Below are 22,829 nucleotides of genomic sequence, written 5' to 3' on the forward strand. Positions count from 1 at the left end.
GTCCCTGATCGCCGAGCTCGGGCTCAGCTGACCTACTCAACCTGGTTATCTCCAACCAGCATTTTAGGACCTGAACCCCCAACCAGGCCACAGGAAGCTCATCTAGCTTCTAATCATGTTTTTGTGATCATTACTGTCACGTGTAAAGAAACCTAGCCCAAGGAAAACGAGCTGCCTAATGCCTTTTTGGCCAAATGTTTTGTAGTTACACTGAGGTCTGAAGAAGTTCAAATTTTGTTTCTTCCAAACTCACCAGAATACAGGCTTCATGGAAACAAGAATCCTTAACAGCTCTACTCTTAAGTGCCATGTGCAGAGCCTGGTCCACAGCAGCAAACGAAGGAGCTATACTACAGCTTCTTGGTGTGTGGTGAGAATGGTTTTCCTAGTAATAATAAGCTGCAGCTTATTCTTGCTTCCACCATGACCTAAGCCCCAGGGTGCTGAGTGACGACATATACACATCTCCTTCACATATTGCTTCCATGTCAACCTTCCAAAGGATAAGGACAGGATACCTGTCCATCACCCTTGGCAGCCACTGGCATGAGAGGTAACCACAGCTATGGGCCCACAATAGAGTCCAAAAGCAGGAGTTGTCTTAAATCTTTATTCAGCCAATTTTCTCAGGCCTCAGGTCCTGATGATGTCACCCCCCCCCCACCCTTTTTCCCCACAGGAGGCATTCAGTTGAGGCTACAAAACATCACATACAGTACATTCATACACTTCAACAAAAACATCTGAGGGAGCCAGGTGTGGTGGCACATGCCTGTCATTCCAGCACTTGGGATGCTGAGGCAGGAGGATCACCACAAATTTGAGGCCAGCCTGGGCTACACAGTGAGTTCAAGACCAGCTTGCACTACAAAGAGAGACCCTGTCTCAAACAAACAAACAGACAAACAAACATACATCTCAGGGAGAGACCCTGGCTTTGATGATAAATGAGGAATGGGCCTGGCCCCCTGTCCTCATCATGAAGACCCTGGTCTGGCCCAGGGACATCCTTCTTGGGAGGCACTGAGGCGCTATCTGCACTGTAAACCAACACTCCTTGACCTCAGGAAGGCAGTATAAAGAGCAACCTAGACTCCACCTCAATGCCTACCTTATTCTGAACACTCACTCTTGGCTCTGATAAGGCTATCCTGAGATTTCACTCAAGACCCAGAACACAACTTCTTTTCATAGTTGAGGGCCCTCAATCCCTGTAAACATTACCCTTGTTTGTGGGATCTTCAAGATTCTCATATCTGAGACACAAATTAAGGAGACTTCTATTTGCTCCACCTCTGCTGCAAGCCTGGAGCAGCTGCCCAGGGCAGCCTTAAACTGCTATAACCCAGTATATGAGAGGCAGAGGGGTGCAAAGACATGCCCTGCTACACCCATTGGTGGACACAGGGGGTCAGCTCCTTTGCTGTTCCCTGGGCTTGTTCTCCCCATTAGTGGAGAGCCTTCATGCACACTCATTCCTCAGGCCCCCATGGGCCCTGTCACACTCACACAGCACGCTCTTGGCACTGCCTACTTTCCTCCTGCCACCCAGGTATATAACAGGTCACCCCAGGGGGCAAGCATGCAGGGCCTCTTGGATCTTTTGGCGGCAACGGGAGTACTTCTGCAGGATCTGTTGGAGGTGTTCTTCTTCCTCTCGCTGCAGGATGCGCAGAAAATTGTGTAATTCTGGCATGCTGAAGGCATCCCACTGGAAGAGGGTGAGGGGAAGTACACAGGATGCAGCAGGCATGGCCAAGCAGGCAGACCCTCCCCAGAGAAAGCCATGATATAATGATCACAAGAGCTAGATCTGGGCTTTTTGATGTTAAGCTCTTGCTTGAATAGTCTTTGCTAGAATTCTTGACAGTAGTCTAAATAGAAGAAGGATCATATAAAAAGTTACCCCACTGAGTCAGGTTGTACCTATCCTCAGATACATAGTCCCTAAGTCAAAAGAGAGTTTTTCTTTCTTTAAACAGGACTAGTGATCAAACCCAGGGCTTCATGAATGCTAAGCAAGCATTCTACCACTGAACTAGACCTGCCACCACCACCTTTTTAGTGTTAGGGATTGAACCCTAGGCCTTGTGCTAGGCACACACTTTGCCACTGAGCTATATCCCCAGCCCCTAGGTAAAAAGTCAAATGCTTAAAGGGGAGTCTTCATGCTGTCCTGGGCTCACCATGCCATTAGATAGACTCCTGAATCTCCAGAGAATTTTCCACACCAGGAAAAAGCAAGGAACTAAGACAAGTCTACCTAGTCCTTGGGACAGGCCTTGGGCCTTGGCATGAGTGGCTCAGAAGACTCTGCTTTAGCTACAGGGCCCATATGCTCCCATAGAGGCTTTGCAGGGCTTATCCTCTAGCTCAATTCCTTCCCCAAGTCTTACTGTATTTATAGCCCAACAGCCTTATCTACTGACAACCCCCAGGATATAAATACGACTATGTACTCACATTTACCTCCCCAGAGTCATTCTCCTTTAGAATGAAACTCAGGGCCTTCTCACTAGGCCCTGCAAGGAGCCGTAACCGCAGAGGCTGCTCATCATCTGACAGTTTCCGGAAGTACACTGAAGGCCAGGAACACGGAAAGGGATGTATGGTCAGAGGCAGGCCAAGCCACCTCAGCCCCTGCATGCACAGGTACATGTCTATATACTCTCACAGAGGCTGGGGTGGGTAGGAAGCTTACCCTGGCCATGACGTTCAGCCCGTTCAAAGAGTGCAAACTTTCGGGGATCATCTACCACCAAGAATTTGCGTAGGAGGGCCTCAATGACTTCACTGGCCCGTGTGCGTGACAGCACATGGAGATGCTTGACAGCATCCTTGGGCAGGTAAAAGGAGGTGCGGCGTCTCACAGCTGTGCCCCGCCCCAGGCCCCTCCGGGCATCCTGCAAGGAAGGTGGTTTCTTGATGGAGGGTACTGAGACAGGGCGTACCAGCTTCAACTGAACCTTGATGAAGCCTGTGTAGGAGCCATCTTTGTTCTAAAGAGAAAGAGAAACCAAACTGTGACAGGAGATTCCTGTTGAGACAGAACAGTCCAGGGTTCTTTTTTGTCTACTTAGGGCTAGGCTGGGTATATATAAATTATTGCTTGGGCCCACCCAAGAATAATATCTTGGCTATGACTCTTTGGGGCATTAGGCACATGGCTGGGTTCCTGCTCTCACCATGCCCTCTTCTTGAGCAATCAACTCACCAGGCTCATGAACAGGTTGCTGTTGATCTGGCCATTATACTCCTTGATCTTCTGTTCAAGTTTGGCTTGAGAAAGATCAGGTGTCTCCCACTCCACAGGCTCATCCTAAAAGGCCAGTATAGACAGACACAGGGCCCTTGAGGAACCCAGGGCTTCTCTAAAAATGGGCCTCTGGGGCAGCCCTTGGAAATCAACTGCCTTTGGCACTAAGTCCATCTATCCTGAACTCATCATCACTCTGGATCTGCATGCTATGGGTAGAGACAGCAAAGCTAGGATCATTAGGCTTCTCTTCACTGCTTCTTTTTCTTTTTTTTTCAGTACCGGGGATTGAACTCAGGACCTTGTCCTTGGCTAGGCAGGTTCAGTGCCACTGAGCTAATCCCCAGCCCTTCTTCACTGCTTGTATAGGACTACCTCAGAACAGGTTGTGGCCTTAAGGATAGCAAAGAATCAGGAGCAACTTCAGACATATGGCTAGGAGCTAGGAAAATAAGGAATCTGAATACAGATTCTCATGTAAAGTAAAATCCTAGCTCCGGACTTGCAGTATAGCTCAGTGGTAGAGTAGTGCCTAGCCTGAGTGAGGCCTTGTGTTTGGTCCCCAGCATCACAATACAAATGAGAAAAATAAGAGTAAAACCATATCCCAATGCAGTAGATCCCAGTACCCAATTTGGTTTAGAGTCAAGGTTTGTCCTGGAGAAGGCAGCCCATTTGTCTACTCTATCCTGGCAAAGGGTCATGACCCACTGCAGGGTAGCAGGTGTGGGGACTGATGCACATCAGTAGTCTAGTCACCACTGGGCGGGGGGGGGGGGGCGGTAATCTTTACAATGTCAGTACTCCTTGGTGGGATTCCTAGGGCCAATCCTCTACATCTCAGACATAGTGAGGAAAGCACTGTGACATGCCATTTAACCCTGACCCAACCTGCACAAAAGGTGGCTTTAGGCCAGGCTTCAACCTACCAGATACACAGGTAACTTCCTGGTATAGCCTGTCCCACATGTGCCAAGCAAGTGGGCTTCTGTACTTCTCCCTTTAGCCCAAAGATTTTAGCTCTACCACTTAATTCCCTCCACCCTCTTCCAGGGACTGGATTCTTGCCGAAAGGGTAGAGTGTGGGCTAGGGCAGCCAGGATTCTGAATTTCTACCAAACCGACTTGGCTCCATGTCCATCAGTCTTACTTCCTGTTGACATCAGACAGGCCCTAGTTGGAAATAGGAGTGTCACAAGCACAGCTGAGATCACCACTGACCAATGTCTTGTTGAGGGGGGATTCTCACCAGAAAGTCTCCTGGAGAATGACACTGTGCCTCAAGCTCTGTGCCAAAGGCAGTCAGGGAGCTCCCTAACCTGTTTATACTACTGATGAGGACAGATGGGGAGAAAATGATACAGCAGGACAAAACCCAAGACTTTTCAGCATTCTTTTTTTTTTTTTTTTTTTTTGAGACAGGGTCTCGGTATGTAGTTTAGTTTGGGCTGGCCTTGAATTCACTGTGTAGCCCAGGCTGGCCTCAAACTCACGGTGATCCTCCTGCCTCAGCCTCCTATGTGCTGGGATTATAGGTATGTGCCACCACACTCAGCAGCAATATACTCTGTACTTAGAACCTGCTGCTAATGTTTTACAGGAAAAAGGTTTTGAAGAAGGGTTGGGAACTGAAGCCCCTCCCTCTGCAAGTTTCCAAAGGTCTCCTGGATGGAGGACAGCATTAAGGAGTAAACTCCAGGAGAAACAGGTGTTAGAGACAGTGAGCAATCCTGTCAGGCTTGTAAGAACAAATGGTATTGCCTGGGTGTTGTTACACTTGTAATCCCAGCACTTGGGAGGCCGAGGCAGGAGGATTTGCATTGAGTTTGAGGCCAGCCTGGGCAACACAGTGAGCACAAGGCCATCCTGAATTACAGAGTGAGACACTGTTCAAACAACCAACCAAACAAACAAACATCACAAACCAAAAACTAAAACAAACAAACAGAACAAATGATGTGGGCCCTGGAAAATGAGGGCTAGAGACTGGCAATAAGGGGTGGATGTTTGTTCAGGTCCAAGAAGAGAGGCTGGGATAGAAGGGTCCCAACAGGGAGGAGTACTCAGGAGGGGTTTGGGGCAGGAGGAATGCTGAGTAGACTCTACTGCCATGACAAGGAAGAGCTCCATTTACAGAACAGGGAAGGCACAGAGACAGTGCTAACTTATTCCACACTCCCCGAATCCTTGTATTGGGGATTAAACTCAGGACCTTATGCTTGTGAGGCATGTGTGGCACCACTGAGCTAAATCCCTGGCCCCATTTATTCCACTTTTTTGTAATGCCTAAGCATCAACCTGGGATTAAGAAGATTAACTCCTTCCTCTTCCCCTCCTGGTTATCCTGGGGTCCTGGACTGGGATTCAGTGACCTCAGTGCAATACCTCCATTTGTAAAACAAAGGACTTGGACTAGAGTCACTGTACTATCTGGTCAGGATTCTAGAAAAGGAAGTTTAGTTTTCTGTTTCCAGAGCTGCCTAGAAGATTTTTTGTTGTTTTTTTGAGACAGGCTCTTGCTGTGTAGTTCAGTCTGGCCCTGAAATCACTATGTACCCCCGGGTGACCTCAAACTTATGGAGATCCTCCAGCTTCAGCCTGAGTGATGGGATTACAAGTGTGTGCCACCAAGCCTGGCATAGATTTCAACAATGACCCAGAAGGATATACAGCAGGACCATGGAATTTTCCTTCTTTGCACTATAGCAACCTCTCCCTCTACTACCGTCAGTAGTGACTGATGGTCTTATTTCACAAAAGACTTGGGACTTCTCAGCCTCCTTTGCAAGCTGGCTAGTGTCTTGTGGTTTTCTACCTTTGCATAATGGAGATGGCTAACGGTGAGTGACATGAAGAGAACCCTAGGGATGCACACTGGAACTTTGCACTCAGCTCTGGGCTGATATTTTGGGGTGCTGAGCACCACCCTTTCTATAAGGAATTTTGTCAACTTTCATCTAAAGCATCATCCACAACTCCATTTTCTTGGATCAAATGAGAACTTTGACTTCTCTTCTGCCAGGTATACTAAATTTCACAGACTCCGTCTCTCTTTCTTGTATGGCCTGTACGCTCCCCTGAAGTATTTCAGCTCAGGACATGACACCTCCACAGAGGTCTCTGGTAATGGAAGCACCTAGGGGGCTCTGAGAGGCCCAGCTGCTCTGGCACCTCACTTTACGAATTTGGATTAGTAACCTCTTCACTTCTTGTAGGACATTCCCATCCTCTTGTAGGTAAACCGCTCGAGAATGCTTACAGTTCAAAACAAGGTTTTCTTCCTATCCATTCCCAAATCTCCAGCAGAAATTGGAATCCTCTACATCAATTCTACATACAACTGGCGACAGAGCAGGACCAGCAAGGCTTGGGGACTCAGCAGGCTCCATCCCGGGGTGCGGAGTGCGTATGGAGAGCCGGCCCTGTCTCTCCCCTGCGAAACATGCTTCTCGTTTCCTGGAGAGGATTCCTCCCCCTCCACTTCCTCCGTTCCCGCAGGGAGGGCGTGGAAGCTCCCAGAAGCGAAATTAAGATGTTAGCTCAGGCTACGAAGCTGGCTTTAGTCATCGATGGCTAACGCCCGTCTCCGGTCCACCCCAGGTTACTGAGTTGCTAGTTCTGGTTCAACCGGTCTGTGACAAGGAGCACAAGGGGGCCCTGGCAGGCACCAGGACCGACGCGCAGGAACCAGGACTTTACCCGAGGAGCACCCGATACACGGTTCCGAGGCCCCGTCCCGCCCGGACCGGCTCTCGCCGCGGCAACTCACTGGGGAGGGCGGGTTCCGGCGCCCGCCCCGCGCCCGCCGTGGGCACCCGCGGATCCCACCTGGTCTCGGCGCGGCCTGCGTGCCAGCGAGGTGCGCGCCGTGAAGTACTGCTCGAGCTCTGAATCTGAGTCCTCTTGGCTGCAGTAGCCACTGCTGGTCGTGCTGCTCCAGGTCATGTCAAAAGAAGGCGTCTCCGCCTCGCCCATCACCGCGTCCCGGTACCCTAGTCCCGCGCTTCTCGAGCCTCCAACCACCGCCCCGGGCGCGCCGTGAGTGTGCGCGTGGGTCAGTGTGCGCTTGCGCCAGGCTAGCGCTCACCGCAACCGTTAAGACTGAAACGTAGACAGCCGAGATAGTTCTCTTGTCTTATTGGGGTAGGAATGCCGAGGGGTGGGGACACACACGCAGCTCCTCCAAAAATGACCTCATTGCCCAAGCAGCTGTACTCCAGCTCTGACTGGCAGGCTCCGCCCCACCTAGGGAGCATTCTAGAGAGTTTGCGCATGTGTGTCAACGCCGCCGCTAGGCTGGAAGAGGGCGGGAGCAGGCGCGGGAAGTGCGCGTGCGCCGAGCCGCGTGGCTTCAGCACCCTTGGGCATGCAGCCAAGCCTCCGAGTAGGATTAGCGCCTCTGCTGCGCGGAAACCGGCTACTTTTTTAGACGCTCACTGCGCGCAGTGCCCCGGCTACCCCCGAACGCGGCTACCCCCGAACGCGGCTACCCCCGAACGCCGGCTCTGTCCCCTGCCTGTCCGCGCATTCCCGCCCCGCTGGGATATCCCCAGCCCAGCGCTCACCACGTTTGTGTCCCGTTCCAGGACGGGGTCCCAGCCCAGGTCCCGGGGCCCGCAGCAGTCCAGGCAGACCAGCGCACGACAACGGTAGTGGCAGGTGAACTTGCAGTCTGCGGAGATGGCTGGCCGTGAGGTGGAGCCCCAGCTCCAGCTGGGAACAGGGTCCCGGGAACCGAAGGGAAGCCCCAGAGAGAAGGCTGCGTCTTGTCTAGCTCTGTGTGACCGGCCCCTGTCTCAGGCCTGGTCACCACCCACTGCTACCCTGACTCTAAGACTGGTTCCCAGGCGTGTCTAGAAACTGGCTGGAAGGCTAGGAAACAAGGCCTGCTACCGGTAGTACAGAGCTTACCCCTTCTGCCTTTAACTTGAAGGAAAAAACTTTTAACCTACGATCTCCTCTGTTAAGTGTCCCCTCAGACCAAAACACTGGTCTACGTACACTTAATTTTTCCTTTTAACTCCTCTATTCACTCCAGTCAGGGCTGCCCTTCCCTCTAGAAAACTGCCCAGGTCAGGGTACTTGGTGGTCCATTCTCCACTCCCGTTCTCTGCATCATTTGATGCTGACTCCCAGGCACCACACTCTCCAGGTTTTTCTCTGATTTCTCTACAACTTATGGCCAGCTCCTCGGCTGGTTCTGCCTAGAGTGTCCAGCTCTAAAGGTGATGTCCAGGGCTCAGTCCTGATCCCTGCCCTGCTCGTCTAAACTCACTTGTCCCAGAACCAAGGCTCCAGCACCAACCTGACTCCTCAGATCAGTACCTTTCCTTGGATAGCTGACATTTCAAGTGAATGGCCAAAATTTAACTCTTCTTCCACCTCACCCCTAGCCTTGCCACATTCCTCATCTCTGTGAAAAATTGCCACTATCATCTTTTTGATTTCTTCTTTGTTTCTACTTCTTGTCTGTTTCTCATCACTCTGGCCGCTTTATTTCTCCTTGAGGACACTGCAATGTCCCAGCCTGTTTTGTGTTCTGTCATGAAATTCTGTGATTCTCCAGTGAATGTGAGACATACTCCTGCACTGGATGAGATCTCCATGCCTCCACTGGCCTAAGGACCATCCCTAAGTGCCTGTATGGTCCAAAACACTTGCTGGTGATTCCCCCGAGATCAGGAAGACCACTGAGTGTACGACTGTCTTCTTTGTTTTAGCACCTGGTTCAGTGGGCTCAAAAATAAATGTTTGCTAAATAAAGACTCAACAAAATTCCTGCCTGAAGGGAGCCCACCCAAACTCTTAACTTTTCCCAGGCCTCATCCCACAGGTGGTTAATTTCGCCTCACCCCAGGAATTCTGGAGGGGCCACTGAGTAAATCATTGGAAGAGGCAGGCCTGGAATGTGGGCTCAGAGGACAGTGGGTACAAAGGTTTTTTTCAAGAAAGACCAAGTCGGGCCGAGAATTTAGCTCAGTGATTCCACCGCCTGCCCCGCACGCGTAAGGACCAGAGTTCGATCCCTGGTACCAAAAAAAAAAAAAAAAATACCAAGTCACTTTAAAGACAAACTTGGAATCAGCACCGTTATTCACAGGCAACCATCTCTGCCCGACTGCACCTCAGCCCTGGATGGAGTACCAGAAGAGAGAAGCTATCTTTTTGAACTCTATTCCTCGGTGAAGCAAGGTAAGGGCTAGACAGTCCCCATCCACCCCTTCCTCCGGGAGCTGTCCTGCAGCGATGTCCCTGCCCCTTACCCGCCCATTCCGCTCTCCCTGGACTGCGGGGCGACTACTCACGCGCGCACTGCAGGCCCTTGCGCACAACGCCCCAGATGAAGTCACCGCAGAGGTCGCACCACGTGTGCGTGGTGGGCCCTGCGGACTGGAAGTGGTGGCCACGGCCTGGGGCCTGCTGCCGTGCGGGCTTGTGCGCGGTGGCAGGCGTGATGCGCAGCGCGTTGGCACGCTCCAGCCGGCTGCCACCCGGGCCGGGGCGCCCAGTGGGTACCAGCTCCCGCAGCTCAATGAGCTCCGGCTCCGTCGACATGGCACTCTCAGGGAGTGTTTCCACCCGCTCTGGGCACTAGCGAGTGCGGGGCGGGTGGGGCCTCAGGGCGGGCCGCGACTTGGGCGCCGCCCCCAGGATCCCGGCAGGGCGGTGGGAAAGCGCTGGGAGACCGGTGAGCTGGGCAATGGAAACCCATTCGAGCCAATAGTGTTGGCCCCTGGGTGGGACAGGATGGAGGCACTCTTGAAGAGCCCCTAACCTTGCTTTCCTTCTCTTTTTCAAAATCTCCCACACACCAACGACGACAACAAAGCACCATACATAGACTAGCATTTCTGGGGTTCAGCTTTACTGTGTTAAAGGAAGAGGGTCCCCACATCCGGCCCTTACCCACTCCTCCCACCCACGCCTCCTGCCTTGGTTTGTTGAAGCCGGGGCCTCCCTTCCCTCTATCTGCCGGGTGGAGCAGGAAGTGGGGAGCCTTCATTTGGTGTGATTGGTGGGGATGGGTCAACAACTACTTGGTACAGCTCTGCTCACCACTAGTGAGACTGAGGCTTGGCAGAAAACAGACCCAGGTCCTGAAGTTGAGGGGAATATTCTGTGTAGGTTGTTTTGTTCAGCCCTCAGCAGCTTTGGCCTTTACTTGGCTCTGTCACCCTGGGCTGCCAGGACGCAAGCTTTTCTGTGCTTCTCCCAGTGCTTGACTTGACACTCCCTGCAGGGAAGTGGGCCAGGTGAGGATGGCAGTGCTTGTGGGAGATTGAGGAGTGGGGCTTTGGGGTCCAAGGTGTTAGGGTACCCTCACCTGCAGCAATACCATTCCTTCTGGCATCTAGAGCAGCGCTTGGAGGCCTCTGCACTGCAGTATGCACAGCGAGGCCTTTCTGGGGCTACTGCCTCTAGCACATCCAGCCTATAAGTCTCAGCCCATCTGGAGAAGAGGTCAAAGAGTGTGAGTGGGCCTGGCAAGTAGGGTCACAGAAGTACCCCATCCACCTCTTTTGCCAGCTCAGCAGCATTTACCTTTGTGCCTGCAGGCGAAGGTCCTGGTCAGAGGGGCTGAACATGTGCTGAAGCTGGTGCTTGGCAATAGCCTGCCACTTGCCTTTATTCTCGTGCTCCAACCTCTGCCAGATTTCTGGGATCTAGGTTAAAGAAATAGTGATGGGCAGGAAGGAGCTAGCAAAGTGAACAGTAGTCCTCAGTGACTAACTTACCAGGTGCCTACCTGTTCCAACACCAGGTCTTTCTTAGGAGGCTGGGTTTCAACTAGGGCCAGGTGGGCCAGGAAGCCCTTCAGATCTGCCAGGTTGGGCAACTGGTCAAGTAGTGTATCTGTGAGGAAGACCCGAAGCTGCAAGGGTGTCCAGGGAAGGTCAGTATGAAGTAGGTACTGGCCAGAGGGCCAAGGAACAGGGAGGGCCTGAGTGGGGCTCAGGGTTCCTATGGGGTTTATGTCCCACTAGCTACTATGTCACCTGAAGCCCAAGATCCAGAAAGAGGACAGGGGAAGAGACAGGTGGGCATAGATAACCAACAAAGAAGCAGTAGGGGTGTGTAATGGGGTGGAACAGTGCTGGGGCCACAGGGACAGGTGTGAGGAACTTCCCACCTTGAGTAGTTGTCCCTTAGCAAAGTTTGTGAGGCAGTAGCGAGCCCGGGCCTCAGGGCTCAGTAGCAGGTTATACAGAGCGATCCATACTTGTCCTTCTAATTTGCTCAGCTTTTGTTGCTCTGAGGGAGTCAATGTCTGCCAGCGGCCACCCTCAAATCGCTGCAGTTTGCCTGGGTAGAAAAACCAGTACACTGGTCACAGGCCTTGCTTTCTCTTTGAGTGAGCCTGATGTGTGGGATGAGGGACTTCCCATTGCCTGGGCAAGGTGGGAGAGCCTAGGCCATAGGACTTGCCCAGGGAGTGGTGGTGCTGGCCCCAGAGCAGGGTGAGTCCTCAGCATTGGACTCATAGGCTTTGTCTGCTGCAGAGCCGAGGTCCAGGCCCACCTTGGTTGAGGCATTGTGGTAGTCTCTGGGATCTGGGGGAAGGGGTCTGCTTGCCTGTGCACAAGCTGCCCACATAACATCAATCCTGAAGCACTGGGGTGGGGCTTAGGTAGGCAATGGAAGACCCTACCTCCTTCCTGCCGTTTCCAAGGACTGTGCTCCAGCAATTCTACTAGGAGGCAGGGTAGGTTGTGGGTGCTCAGCATGCGGCTCAGGGTGCTCAGGGAAAGGCTAGGGGAGGGGTGACAGGGAAGGAGTTGAGCAGAGGCTATAGGCCCAGTCTTCCAACCCTCCACTGTAGGCACCAGGCCCTGGAGGACTGCCTACCTGTCCACACAGTCTGTGATGTAGCGCAGTACTGAGAGAGCCTTTAGTGAGATCTCAAATTCCATTAGCTCTGCCTGCTTCTGCAGCTCCTGGGAGGGCCACACAAATGTTCAAGCTGGGGCACCTCCTGCCCACACAGGTCTTGGGAAACCCAAATATGGACTTTACTAACCTCAACCTACCTGCATAGGGGTACAGTTCTGGAGCCCCTCTTCTTTAGGGGGGCCACCATGGCCGGTCTGGGCTACCAGCAGTGTCAGTTTGCGGTGGCAGTAGTCTACCAGGTCTAAGAGAGTGTCATCTGCTGATTCACACACCTCCTAGGGGGATATAGGGGGGAAACTGTCTCTCTCTTATGCCCTCCCCACATGTACACAACCTGCCAGGCCCTGGCCTGAAGCAGTGGTCCTCAGGCAGGGATAGTGCCTCACCTTGTGGAAGAACACTGTCTCCAGGAGGTTGATTATGGAGGCCTCGTGGTGTACCTGTCAAAGAGGAAGACAGGGCCTGGGCTGCAGGGAGGAGATAGGGGCTACTAGTTTCTAGTCCAGGGCTCTCTGATGGAGTGAGAGGAGTTCTGAGCTAGGAGGGGCCCAGCTCACCACCATGTATATGGGGAAGGTGTTCAGAGGCTTGAAGTCCTCCAGCTTGCACAGCACAGGGAACACCTTCCGCTTCCACAGCTCCACTGCAATCAGCTCCTCCACCAGTGTTGGGATCTTTCAAAGGTGAGAGAAAGAATAGGGATGACATAGACCTACTTTAATCTGACAATCCTCCCATCTCTGGCTCAGCTAAACTCAGTTCTGAAACTCCTCTGGACTCCTTGTCTCCCAGGCCCCATAAGTACTCTTCACCTCTCTCTTAGACCTTCATTTCCAGCTGCCCAAACTTCTCTGTGGGGCGATCCACCTGCTTCCTATGACAGACAGACCACTATCTGTCATCAAGTTGCCTTGCTCTCCCTGTGCCTACACTCTTATCCCCTCTTCCCTCATTCAGGCATTCCTTTTAGGCTAGCCCTCTTGCTCATGCCCTCCCTCTGTCCTGCCTTCTAGACCTCCAAGGCTCTTTCTTGTGTTCTTAGTTTCACTCTTATTCTGGGCCCTTTATAGTGTTCTATTCCTACCCTATCATTTAGTAGTGGACTCTGCCATTTTTCTTGCAGAGGAACCCTTTTATCAAGTGATATCTTGGGTCTTCTACTTGTGCCACCTCCTGGCCCATTTTCCAGTCAGTCATTTCCCTAGTTTTTAATTCTGCCTCTCCCATGTCAGAAAGGCCTCTTCCTTCCAAGCCAAAGTCCCATATCTACTTCATTGGGAACCTCCTCTGGCCTTACAGTCAATTTAGTATGACTTTATTTTTATTTATTTTTATTTATTTTTATTTTTGGTACCACGGATCGAACTTGGGTCCTTGCGCTTGCGCAGCAGGCAGTGAAACCACTGAGCTAAATCCCCAGCCCTAGTATCACTTTAACACTTGGGGCCTTTCCCTATATCCTAGGCTGTTCTCAGATCCTTGACTGTCTCTGTAATCAACCCATCCCCTGGCACAGGCCTGGCGTGCTTGGTTTCTGTCCAAAAGGGGTATAAAAAGAAATGTAAGATGTTACTCTTTACCCTTTAGGGAGGGGAGGTGTTGTACCAGAGAGAATAGACACTTATGTACCCCTGAGGGATAGAGTGGTTGAGGTGTAGGAAAGGAAGGCAGGAATCCTTGGTGTACCTTTCCATAGGTGACCAGCAGCTCCTGGATGGGTTCTCCCTGGCTGACAGTGGCATCAAGGATGGCTTGCATGTTCAGTTTCTCCAGGTTCTCGTGCTGCTGGCTCCACCTGCACCAGAGGAGTGTGTGCATTTGGGTGTCCATGTGTGTACTAGGAGTGAGGATGGGGGCTGAAGACTAACATAATGAAGAGTAACTTGATCCTGAGGGGCCAAAAAGGGCTTATGAACTATATACTCCTAGTCCCTTTCCCAATGTCAGGCCCAAGTTCTCTCACTCAAGGTCCTGGAAACTTCTCCTGTCCCAACCGTCTCACCCTTCAGAACCCATCTCCAGAGGTGGGAAGCTGCGCAAATGCTCCACAAGCGCGTCAGCCTCCCCAGGCTGCAGCAGCTCCAGGTCGCTCATGTCGAGGATAGGATCCAGCGGACCTTGGGCAGCGGTTTGGGCTGGGGCGCTAAGACACTTTGGGACAATGGACTCTGGCAGGGATAAAGTCTGAAACAGGACGGTTGCTGGGCAGTTGGAGCGCGTGGGTCCTTGCCGCCATGGAAACGAGTTTGGCGCCTGCGCACTGTGGCCCAGTCAACCGCGCTCACCCCCCCCGCCACGCCCACCCGCTCTAGCTAGCAAGCGGTAGGGACTCCCAAGATTTCTTCCTCATAACCCTCCGCGGCCCACGAGTTTCTCACCCGGATTGTTGCGGTCTAGACTCTCTCCCGGGACTTCAAGTTGGCTTGCACAGGATTGGGGTAACCCGATCCCCACCAGTTATACTCTTACAGCTGTGCCTCTTGACCCTCTGGGATGCCACTCATGGCTTCCTCCGACCCTGTTTCTCACATCCTGCACCACCGGTTGACTCTACTGCCTGAGTACTGCCCAGAGCCCACAGCTTCTCTCCATCCTCATCCAGACTGTTCATGGGATAAGTGCGGCAGTCTTTTTAATAGACCAACTTCCGCTCTGGACCCTCCCAGCCGCTAGGAGTCCGAAAGGTGTATATCAGATATTACCCCTTCACAGGAGGTTGGCTCTGTAGCTATCTGGCCCTCAGAATAACTAGCTCAGATGCAGTTCACCAGCAGCTTTGCAAGATTACTCCTGGGCCTTTCTTCTACCTCAGGACTTTGATTTTTAAAAAAACTTTTTTTTTTTTGGTATTGGGGACTGAACACAGGGCCTTTGAATGTAATTCAGGCTAGCCTTGAACTCACTATGTAGCCCAGGCTGGCCTTGAACTTGCAGTGACCCTCCTGCCTCAGCCTCCAGAGGACTGGGATTACAGGCATACGCCACCACACCCGGCAGGGACTTCGATTTTTGAATCTCTTACTTTCATGTTTCAGCCCCATGGGCTTCTCCTAGGATCCTCATAAGTCCTATAGTGTTTTTTTTTTCCAAAGTGGTTTTTGACTCAAGTGTTTGCACTTGTTTCCTCTCTTGGAATACTCTTCCTGTTTCAGGGCTCAGTTTAAAAATTTCCATGCGGTCTTTCTTGACCATTTAATCTAGAGCAGTCCCTGTTCCCACCCCAACTCGTTCATCATCAGTATATGTTTCTGGCTCTTTTAGTTTATAATTAAGGGGCACATTTACTTAGCCTATGTCGGGTCTGTCCACCAGATGGCGCTCCAGCCATACGGGGACCGGTAGCTATTTCCTTTGCTACTAGTTCTTTGGTGGCTGACTCAGAGGCAGTACTCAATAAAGGTAGGCTGAAATGGATGACTTTATTTACAGAACTGGGGTCACCCCCCCGGAAATATGTACTAGTCTACTTGTCTAGCCCCCATGTACCAGGGAGGACTTAGCAGATACAACAATACGCCTCCGCCAGCCAGCCTCACTTCCAGCAGATGATGATGTTGGGGTCATTTTCCAGCCGCTCGTCCAGCTCATGATAGCTCATCCCTGGTGGGATGGGGGTGGGGTGAGGTCAGACGCCTTGGCCGCCATCTTGCCGAACCCACCCTGCCTGCCCCGCCTGCCTCCACCTGTCTTGCAGCAGATCTCATCATAGCTGTGGCAGCCTGTATAAAGCCGGGCAGGGTGGCTGTGCTCCTCGTGAGATACTCGAACAGGATACTTCTGTAGTCGTCGGATAAGGTTCTTCATAAGCCCAAACTGGATCAATTTCCTGGGGTGGGGACCGGGGAAAAGAGTGGTGATGCCCTGACCAGGCCTTCTTCTATCTAGGTCAACCATTTCCTACAGTCACCCTTTCAATTCTGTCTTAGTGGCCAGACTGACCTCCAAGCCCATCATCTCTGGGAAGCCTGCCTGAGCTAGCTGTGCCTAGGATTTTGCTCACTAGAAAGTCCCGTTTCCTCTCTCACCTAGGACTTCTCCAGAGAAGCAGAGGTTCACTTGCCCTTAGGTGACACCCTCATCCCTCAGGGAATGCCACTCTGACCTTTCATCAACGTGCTGTAGCTGTTGGGGGTGTCGGCCAATGAGGTCTCGAACAGTAGTGCCAGGGCTCAGGCTGCAGTACAGCTGGAACACGTCCCGGAGGCTGGCTCTTTTGTGCCCTGTACGCACAGGGGTCAGCTCACCAGGTGGCCCTGCCCTCTCCAAGGTGGCCTCCCGCAGAGCCCACTACTACCTTGCTTGGTTACGAAGGACAGACACGCCTCTTGCAGGGACTTGTCATCTACCAGGTCCTGGACCTTGGGTGTTGGGCAGTACACATTGGAGTACTAGAAGACACAGGAACCTCACTGACAAGCATGGGGTTGGGCGGGTGGACCAGTCTGGCCTACCCACCTGGTCCACACTTCACTTATCCATACCCTAGACTCACCTACCTGGAGGATGGACACCAGTGTCACAACACCATAGTACCTGGGGGAAAGAGATGTGTTCAGTTTCTGAGGACACGCTTTCTCAGCCCATCCTCACAACCCTTGGGCTCTTCCTTGGCTGGTGACCATATACTGGGCATGACTGTAGCACCACTCACAGAAGGTTCTGGATGGCAATGCGCACCAAATTTAGCTCCACATCTGCCTCAGCTGAGATCTTCTGGACATGGCGGAAACCATCAATATAGGGCAGGATCTGGTCAGAGCAGGGCAGGATCAGTGGGGGCAGACAAGGCCAAGGCTGTGGCCAGCCCCAGGTGATGTTACTCAGGGAGGGCTGGCATACCTGTTGTGTGGTGAGGTCCCACTGTGAGTTGAAGAAATCCTCCTTGTCCTTCGTAAAGACAGGAACATCATACTCCTGGGCCACAGGAGGGTCTGGTCGCTGGTCAATCACCTTCAAGTGGATGGTGTTGGACTCATCTGCAGGGGACCCCATCCATATCCTCAGGGCTATCTTTCCCAAGAGGCCCTCAATTACTTCCACACCTACCAGGATCCCTTGAGGCAGGCAGGTGGCTCTGGGGATGGTCATTTTCTCTCTCTCTCCCTTTCTTTTTTGTGGTAGCACATATTGAACCCAGAGCCTTGCACCTACTCAGAAGCACTCTACCACTGAGCTACATCCCCAGACCATTTATTTTATTTTTTGGTACCAGGGATCAAACTTGGGACCCTGTGCTTTTGGGGCAGGCGGCGGAACCACTGAGCTAAATCCCCGGCCCTATAGGGTTTTTTTTTTGGGGGGGGGTACCAGGGATTGAACTTGGGTCCTTGCGCTTGTGAGGCAGGCAACAGAACCACTGAGCTAAATCCCCAGCCCTGTTTTCTTTTTTGAGACAGGGTCTTGCTATGTAGTTCAGGCTGGCCTTGAACTCATTATGTATCCCAGGCCAGTCTTTGTTTTGTTTTTTTTTTTTTGGTACTGGGGATCGAACTCGGGACCTTGCGCTTGTGAGGCAGGCGGTGGAACCACTGAGCTAAATCCCCGGCCCTCCCAGGCCAGTCTTAAACTGCAGTGACCCTCCTGAGATTATTGGCATGTACCGGCATGTACCAGCATGTCTAGTTTTTATTTTGAAATGGGATCTCACTAAGTTCCCCAGGCTGGCCTCAAATTTGCCATCCTCCTGCCTCAGGCTTCTAAGTAGCTAGGAGTACAGGCATGCACCACCCATTCTTCCCCTCTGTGAGAAAGAGGTTCAGAGAGGGGAAGAAATGTGCCCAAGGCAGAGAGTGAGAGAGTTCTGCTGGCTGCCCCCATTGTCCATCATTCACTGGACCCTGGACATCATCACCTCTGCCTATGGCTGTTTTCTGGCCACCAATATGTTCAAGAGTCTTGTCCTTCTCTCCCAGAAGGTATGCTCACTTTCTCCTGCCACTTTCCTGTCCCTCTTTTATTCATCTGCTATCCTTTCAGAGGCTAGGCCATACCTATGGGTAGAGTACACCGGCCAGAGGCATTTAGTTCCTCCAGTAAGATGGTCATGATGGGCACCAACTTCTGCTTGCTCTCCTCTGTGGACACGAAGCTGCTCTCTAGCTGGATAGAGCATGGATAGCATGGTGGATATTCCAGGGCCCCTGGCTGGCTGGGTGCCCTGTCTAGGTTCTGAGCTAGGTATCAGGGTAAGGATGGAGCTTTGGAGACATAGGAACACTTTGCTCAACTCTACCCTTCCATACACCCAAGCCCATCTTGTTGCACACCTCCAGTGTGGTCAGGTAGCCAGCCAGTTTTTTAACAATGGGCTCCAGGGCACAGGTCTTGGCCTGGGCATCACATACAAAGCCCAGGTTGAAGAGGAGGGCATTACGGCTGTACTTCTTGTGTTCAATGCACACTGGACAGCCGATCAGCTTCTTTTCCATGGCTGTGCTGCATGGGCGGAACACAGTCAGGATTGCCCCTCATCTTGTCCCTTCCTCCCAGGACTCCCCAACCTCCACTCAGCCAGGGCCTCACACAGTGATAAGCTTGTTCTGAAGCTCTGGCTTGGTGATGATGTACACTTGCACGGTGTCAAATAGCTCCCGGGAGATGAAGTCCTCAGGGACCTGGGGACAGGAGTGGCAAGAGCCTGCTCAGTGGACAGTGGCAGTGGGTGGAGTTCACAGGATGACCTCCCCCAGTCCCAAGTCCTCTTCTCCAGTGTTTCCTTATCTCCCATCTACACAGGCCTACTACTCCTTTGTATTTCTAAACACATGCTTTGCTCTCACTGGCTTCCTGGCTTTTACATTCTCTGTTCTCTCTACCCGAAACACTTTTTGGTCACCTAATTTCCAATGCATCATTTAGGGCTCAATCCAGGGAGTCTCTTGGGCCACCCACCTCAACTTCCACGAGCCCTCCCCAGAACCCTATAGCCTGATTTTCCAAAAACACTCATTATGTGACCTAGTATGTCTCCCTTGCCACAACAGGAGTCTTAGATCTGAGAATCCTTCACGATTATCCGCGAATGCCTCCGCGCAGCACGAGAATCCACCGCCTCCAGCCAGCCAGATAAATTTCCGAAAGGGTCCCTCTCCCCATCCCAGTCCCGTGAATCCTAGCGGCACCTGATAGGTGATCTTGGGTCCCAGCGTGGGGTGGAACTCGCTGAAAAATATGCATTCGATGCGGCAGTTGCTGCCCATGGCGCTAGCCACTCTAGGGTCGGTAGTTCCTGGTCCTTGGCGTGCAGGCGTCACCACCCCAAGAACATCTGTCAGAGACAGCCCCGGTCGCTAACTGCAGCAGGCTTGAGGGCACACACCAGGGAAGATGTCTGCTCAATAGCGCCTGCGCAGCGCGACTCAGAGGCGTGGGGGGGGGGGCTTGTCCCAGGAAATCCCGAATGGGTAGACTTCGCACCCGGAAGTGAAGCCGCTCCGTGACGGAGCGGTGGCGCGTGCGGCAGGGCGCGGAGCACCCAGATTTTTTTTGGAGAAAAGCACTGCATCGGGTCGACACCACAGGTGAGGCGGACAATCCCTAGCGTGGAGGTGTAGCATGCTAGCGGCACGTGGGGCTGCAGTGCGCAAAGGGATTCATGCTGTAACTGATCACGCAACTAGGAACTACAACTCCCGGAGTGCTCCACGCCCTCCCAGCTGTCGCTCCTGCGAACGACGGCGTGATGCACTCTGGGATTTGTAGTCTTTCATGACCTTGCGCATCCTACTTTAAAGGTGGTCTAGCGATCAATACCAGTTCAGATACAGGTAGACGCTGATAGGTTGTCGGCCCTCTACTGGTAATTTGCGACGATTCCTAGTGCCAGCCTTGGCCTGATCCTTCCTACCATAACTTCTTGCAAGAGGGTGACATTCCTGCCCTACAACTCTTCCTCCAGTGAGAGGCTTTGGGAGTGACTCTTGCCAATGCTACTATGCTTTCAGGCTACAGCTGCCGGTCCGCCTGACCATGGCCCTTTCTATGGAGACCGAGTCGCACATCTACCGAGCTCTGCGCACTGCCTGTGGGGCTGCAGCTCACCTTGTGGCCCTGGGCTTTACCATCTTTGTGGCTGTACTTGCCAGGCCTGGCTCCAGTAAGTAGAATTCATAGTGGATTTCTTGGGAAACGGGCAGTAGGAGGCCCTACTAGTAGGGCCTGACTCCTGGGCACAGGCCTGATTTGCTTAGGAATATTCTGTCCTGGAAGGACAATGTTCTGGGTGGAGCAGATAGGTGTGGGGGCTCTGCCAGCTTGGTCAGTCCCCACAGAATACTTCATTTCTCTTTCCTTGTCATGGTGTTTCATTTGGGAGGTGCTAGATGAGTGGCAAAGCATGGCCTCTGGTCCAGGAAGAGAGGATGGGTGTGAAGCCAGCTTGTTGCAGCAAGAAGGGGCTCACATTTTGGCAGCACCTCCATAGGTGATGGGCTGCCCAATTCCTCAGCCTTAGGGATTGGTATGGCTAGTTTCTTGTTGCCTCAGCTCCATGAATCCTTCTGTTCTCATTCCAGGCTGGTTCTCCTGGCACCCTGTGCTTATGTGTCTGGCTGTAAGTAGTGGGTCTATGTAACTTTTAGGGGTGGGAGCATGGGTATGGGTGGTGGCCCCTGAATCTGTATGGATACTTAAGTGTCTGTTTGGAGGAGATGAATGCTCCAACTCCTACTTCTGATATAAATTTTAGGCTTGAATCAGAACAGATGTCTAAGCACAAAACGAGACTTCTCCTACTTCCAGGCAGGGAGCTAAAAAATTACATTTGTATTTTCCCATCCCGGTTTTACCTTAATTTATGATAACGTATCTAATTTCCTCTGAAACAGAAGGAGACAGTTTTTGAATCATTTATAACTGACACATCTCAACCTTTTTTGCTAGGTAACCCAGCAGAGCTGACATTTCATAATAGCACCTAGGAAGAAGTGTGGCGAACCTACCCAGTCAGAGCAGATATCCTGTCCCAGATGGGGCTCTCCATTCTTGCTCCACCAAATGGAGTACTGTCAATTTACAAACATGTAAAGGGGCATCAGCTCAGGTGCACTGACAGCTTGAAGAGTTATCTAAGGCCTTCCCTCTACTGGCATAGCACCCTCACTCACTTCTTCTACCCCTGTCTCCTCAGTTCTCCTTCCTGATGACCGAAGCACTACTGGTGTTCTCTCCCGAGAGCTCACTGCTGCGCTCCCTCTCGAGGAAAGGTCGAGCCTCTTGCCACTGGGTCCTGCAGCTGCTGGCCCTGCTCTGTGCACTGCTGGGCCTGGGCCTCGTTGTCCTGCACAAAGAGCAGCTTGGCAAAGCCCACTTGGCTACACGGCATGGGCAGGCAGGGCTGCTAGCTGTACTGTGGGCAGGGCTGCAATGTGCAGGTGGTGTTGGGCTGCTCTACCCCAAGCTGCTGCCCCGATGGCCCCTGGCGAAGCTCAAATTATACCATGCCACTTCTGGGCTGGTGGGCTACCTGCTGGGTAGTGCCAGCCTCTTGTTGGGTATGTGCTCACTGTGGTTCACTGCCTCTGTCACTGGTGGGGCCTGGTACCTGGCTGTATTATGCCCAGTTCTTACCAGCTTGGTCATCATGAATCAGGTGAGCAATGCCTATTTATACCGAAAGAGGATCCAGCCATGAGCTCTTCCTGGCCAAGGGAAGCTAGATTTGTCTCTCAGGATAGATGCTGGAGCTGGGAACCTCCTGGACTGTCTTCCCCGATTGGGTCAGGGGACACTTCAGGCATTGGGGCTGTCATGAGTAGGAAACACACGTGTGACATTTTTGCTCCTCATGTTAGAGTGGCTCCCTTTTCCTTCTCCTCTCTGCATCATCCCAGAGGAGCATATGGATCATGTGTCTGGATGAAATTGGGGTTGCAAGACTGCCTCCCCAGCAATGCAGTTCATACTTGTGCTGGTATATCCAGAAATTATGGAGGGGAAAAAAAGAAAATAAAAATTATATGAAAACATTGATGGGAGAAGCAGCCCAGAGTTGCTGGTCAAGGGTCAAAGGGACAGATGGGAAACACTGCCTTCCTACTAGTAGCCCTTTAGGTCTGAGAGTGACATGCAGCCAGATATCACCTCTGTGTAAGCACATCCCCAACACTGGGCTGCTTCTAATGCCTTCAGCATAAGGTAACAGGCAGCTGGGCAAGGTGGGGACCCCTTCTGAGTGTTGAAAGCTCTCCCAGCTGACAGGTCCCCAGGATCTGACTGCTGAGTCTCCTATGCTGTCCAGGGCTCTAGCAGGTCATAGAGCTATAGCTTCAAGTGGTAAAGCTCTATGTTCTCTCCCATCTCCCAGCTATGGATTGTGCCAGTCTCCAGACTATGGTGGTTGGATATAGACAAAGACAGGATGGGCTGTCTCCATAGATGGCAGGCACAGAGCACTCTTAGAGATAAAACATGGGCAAGAGCAATTGGTTATGATGGAGGGGCCTCAACTATCAGATCCTCTGGAAAGGGGCAGCAACTGGGGACTAGAGGGAGAGAAAAAGGAGTGAGGGTCTGAAGTTATGGTTCTAAGAACGCTGCCTGGTAGCAGGGACATGGGGGAGAGAAGGGGACTGGAGGAGTGGGCTTCCTATCTAGGTGGAGATATCATGGAGACAAAATCCTTGGACCCAAAGTAAAGACCATCTAACTGCAGTTGAGCATGATGAAGGGCTGTACAGGGTGG

The 22,829-nt window shown here is 52.2% G+C and overlaps 4 protein-coding genes across 17 annotated transcripts in view; 1 reads left to right on the forward strand and 3 right to left on the reverse strand.

Moving 5' to 3' along the window:
• Positions 1 to 22,117, forward strand: part of Cyb561d2 (cytochrome b561 family member D2) — a 42,258-nt gene extending 20,141 nt beyond the window's left edge. For 2 of the 4 annotated variants that reach the window (XM_021237392.2, XM_004834112.3), the window contains exons 2-4: positions 20,092 to 20,243; positions 20,662 to 20,699; positions 21,276 to 22,117. In XM_021237392.2, coding sequence (XP_021093051.2) covers positions 20,092 to 20,243; positions 20,662 to 20,699; positions 21,276 to 21,779 — 694 coding nt within the window. In that variant the 3' untranslated portion in view covers positions 21,780 to 22,117. Of the gene's footprint in view, positions 1 to 7,921; positions 9,449 to 19,524; positions 19,669 to 20,091; positions 20,244 to 20,661; positions 20,700 to 21,275 lie in introns of those variants that run through there. The other 2 variants (XM_004834110.3, XM_004834111.4) reach the window with 2 other exon arrangements.
• Positions 900 to 9,837, reverse strand: Rassf1 (Ras association domain family member 1). Of its 9 annotated transcripts, none has more exons than XM_021236729.2 (6): positions 9,562 to 9,837; positions 7,822 to 7,928; positions 3,215 to 3,319; positions 2,702 to 2,903; positions 2,464 to 2,579; positions 900 to 1,874 (listed from the first exon to the last, which is right to left on the reverse strand). In XM_021236729.2, exons 1-6 carry the CDS (start codon positions 9,809 to 9,811, stop codon positions 1,506 to 1,508), a joined length of 1,149 nt encoding a protein of 382 aa, XP_021092388.1. In that variant the 5' UTR covers positions 9,812 to 9,837; the 3' UTR covers positions 900 to 1,505. The 9 variants fall into 9 exon arrangements, with proteins under 9 accessions (XP_021092388.1, XP_087042248.1, XP_004834185.1 ...); XM_087186122.1 differs by having other exon boundaries at positions 900 to 1,711; positions 2,470 to 2,579; positions 2,702 to 2,999; XM_004834128.4 differs by having other exon boundaries at positions 900 to 1,711; positions 2,702 to 2,999.
• On the reverse strand, positions 10,087 to 14,353 carry Zmynd10 (zinc finger MYND-type containing 10). The gene is made up of 12 exons (XM_004834121.4): positions 14,151 to 14,353; positions 13,835 to 13,943; positions 12,706 to 12,822; positions 12,535 to 12,588; positions 12,286 to 12,423; positions 12,104 to 12,192; positions 11,907 to 12,007; positions 11,388 to 11,560; positions 11,004 to 11,129; positions 10,799 to 10,920; positions 10,581 to 10,706; positions 10,087 to 10,490 (listed from the first exon to the last, which is right to left on the reverse strand). Exons 1-12 carry the CDS (start codon positions 14,240 to 14,242, stop codon positions 10,415 to 10,417), a joined length of 1,323 nt encoding a protein of 440 aa, XP_004834178.1. The 5' UTR covers positions 14,243 to 14,353; the 3' UTR covers positions 10,087 to 10,414.
• Positions 15,549 to 19,498, reverse strand: Nprl2 (NPR2 like, GATOR1 complex subunit). 3 transcript variants are annotated; one of them, XM_013070325.3, is made up of 11 exons: positions 19,270 to 19,498; positions 18,671 to 18,762; positions 18,415 to 18,583; positions 18,139 to 18,247; positions 16,988 to 17,124; positions 16,800 to 16,897; positions 16,645 to 16,681; positions 16,443 to 16,506; positions 16,251 to 16,368; positions 15,832 to 15,974; positions 15,549 to 15,748 (listed from the first exon to the last, which is right to left on the reverse strand). In XM_013070325.3, the coding sequence occupies exons 1-11, from the start codon at positions 19,345 to 19,347 to the stop codon at positions 15,681 to 15,683; spliced, it is 1,113 nt and encodes a 370-aa protein (XP_012925779.1). In that variant the 5' UTR covers positions 19,348 to 19,498; the 3' UTR covers positions 15,549 to 15,680. The 3 variants fall into 3 exon arrangements, with proteins under 3 accessions (XP_012925779.1, XP_004834175.1, XP_012925781.1); XM_004834118.3 differs by having other exon boundaries at positions 16,443 to 16,536; XM_013070327.3 differs by lacking the exon at positions 18,139 to 18,247 and having other exon boundaries at positions 16,443 to 16,536; positions 16,988 to 17,098; positions 19,270 to 19,481.
• Positions 22,118 to 22,829: the final 712 nt, after the last annotated feature.

Source organism: Heterocephalus glaber, unplaced genomic scaffold (assembly GCF_053883595.1).
Source record: "Heterocephalus glaber isolate CG9 unplaced genomic scaffold, H.glaber_assembly_v1.0 deba00001504, whole genome shotgun sequence".
NCBI lineage: Eukaryota > Metazoa > Chordata > Mammalia > Rodentia > Bathyergidae > Heterocephalus > Heterocephalus glaber.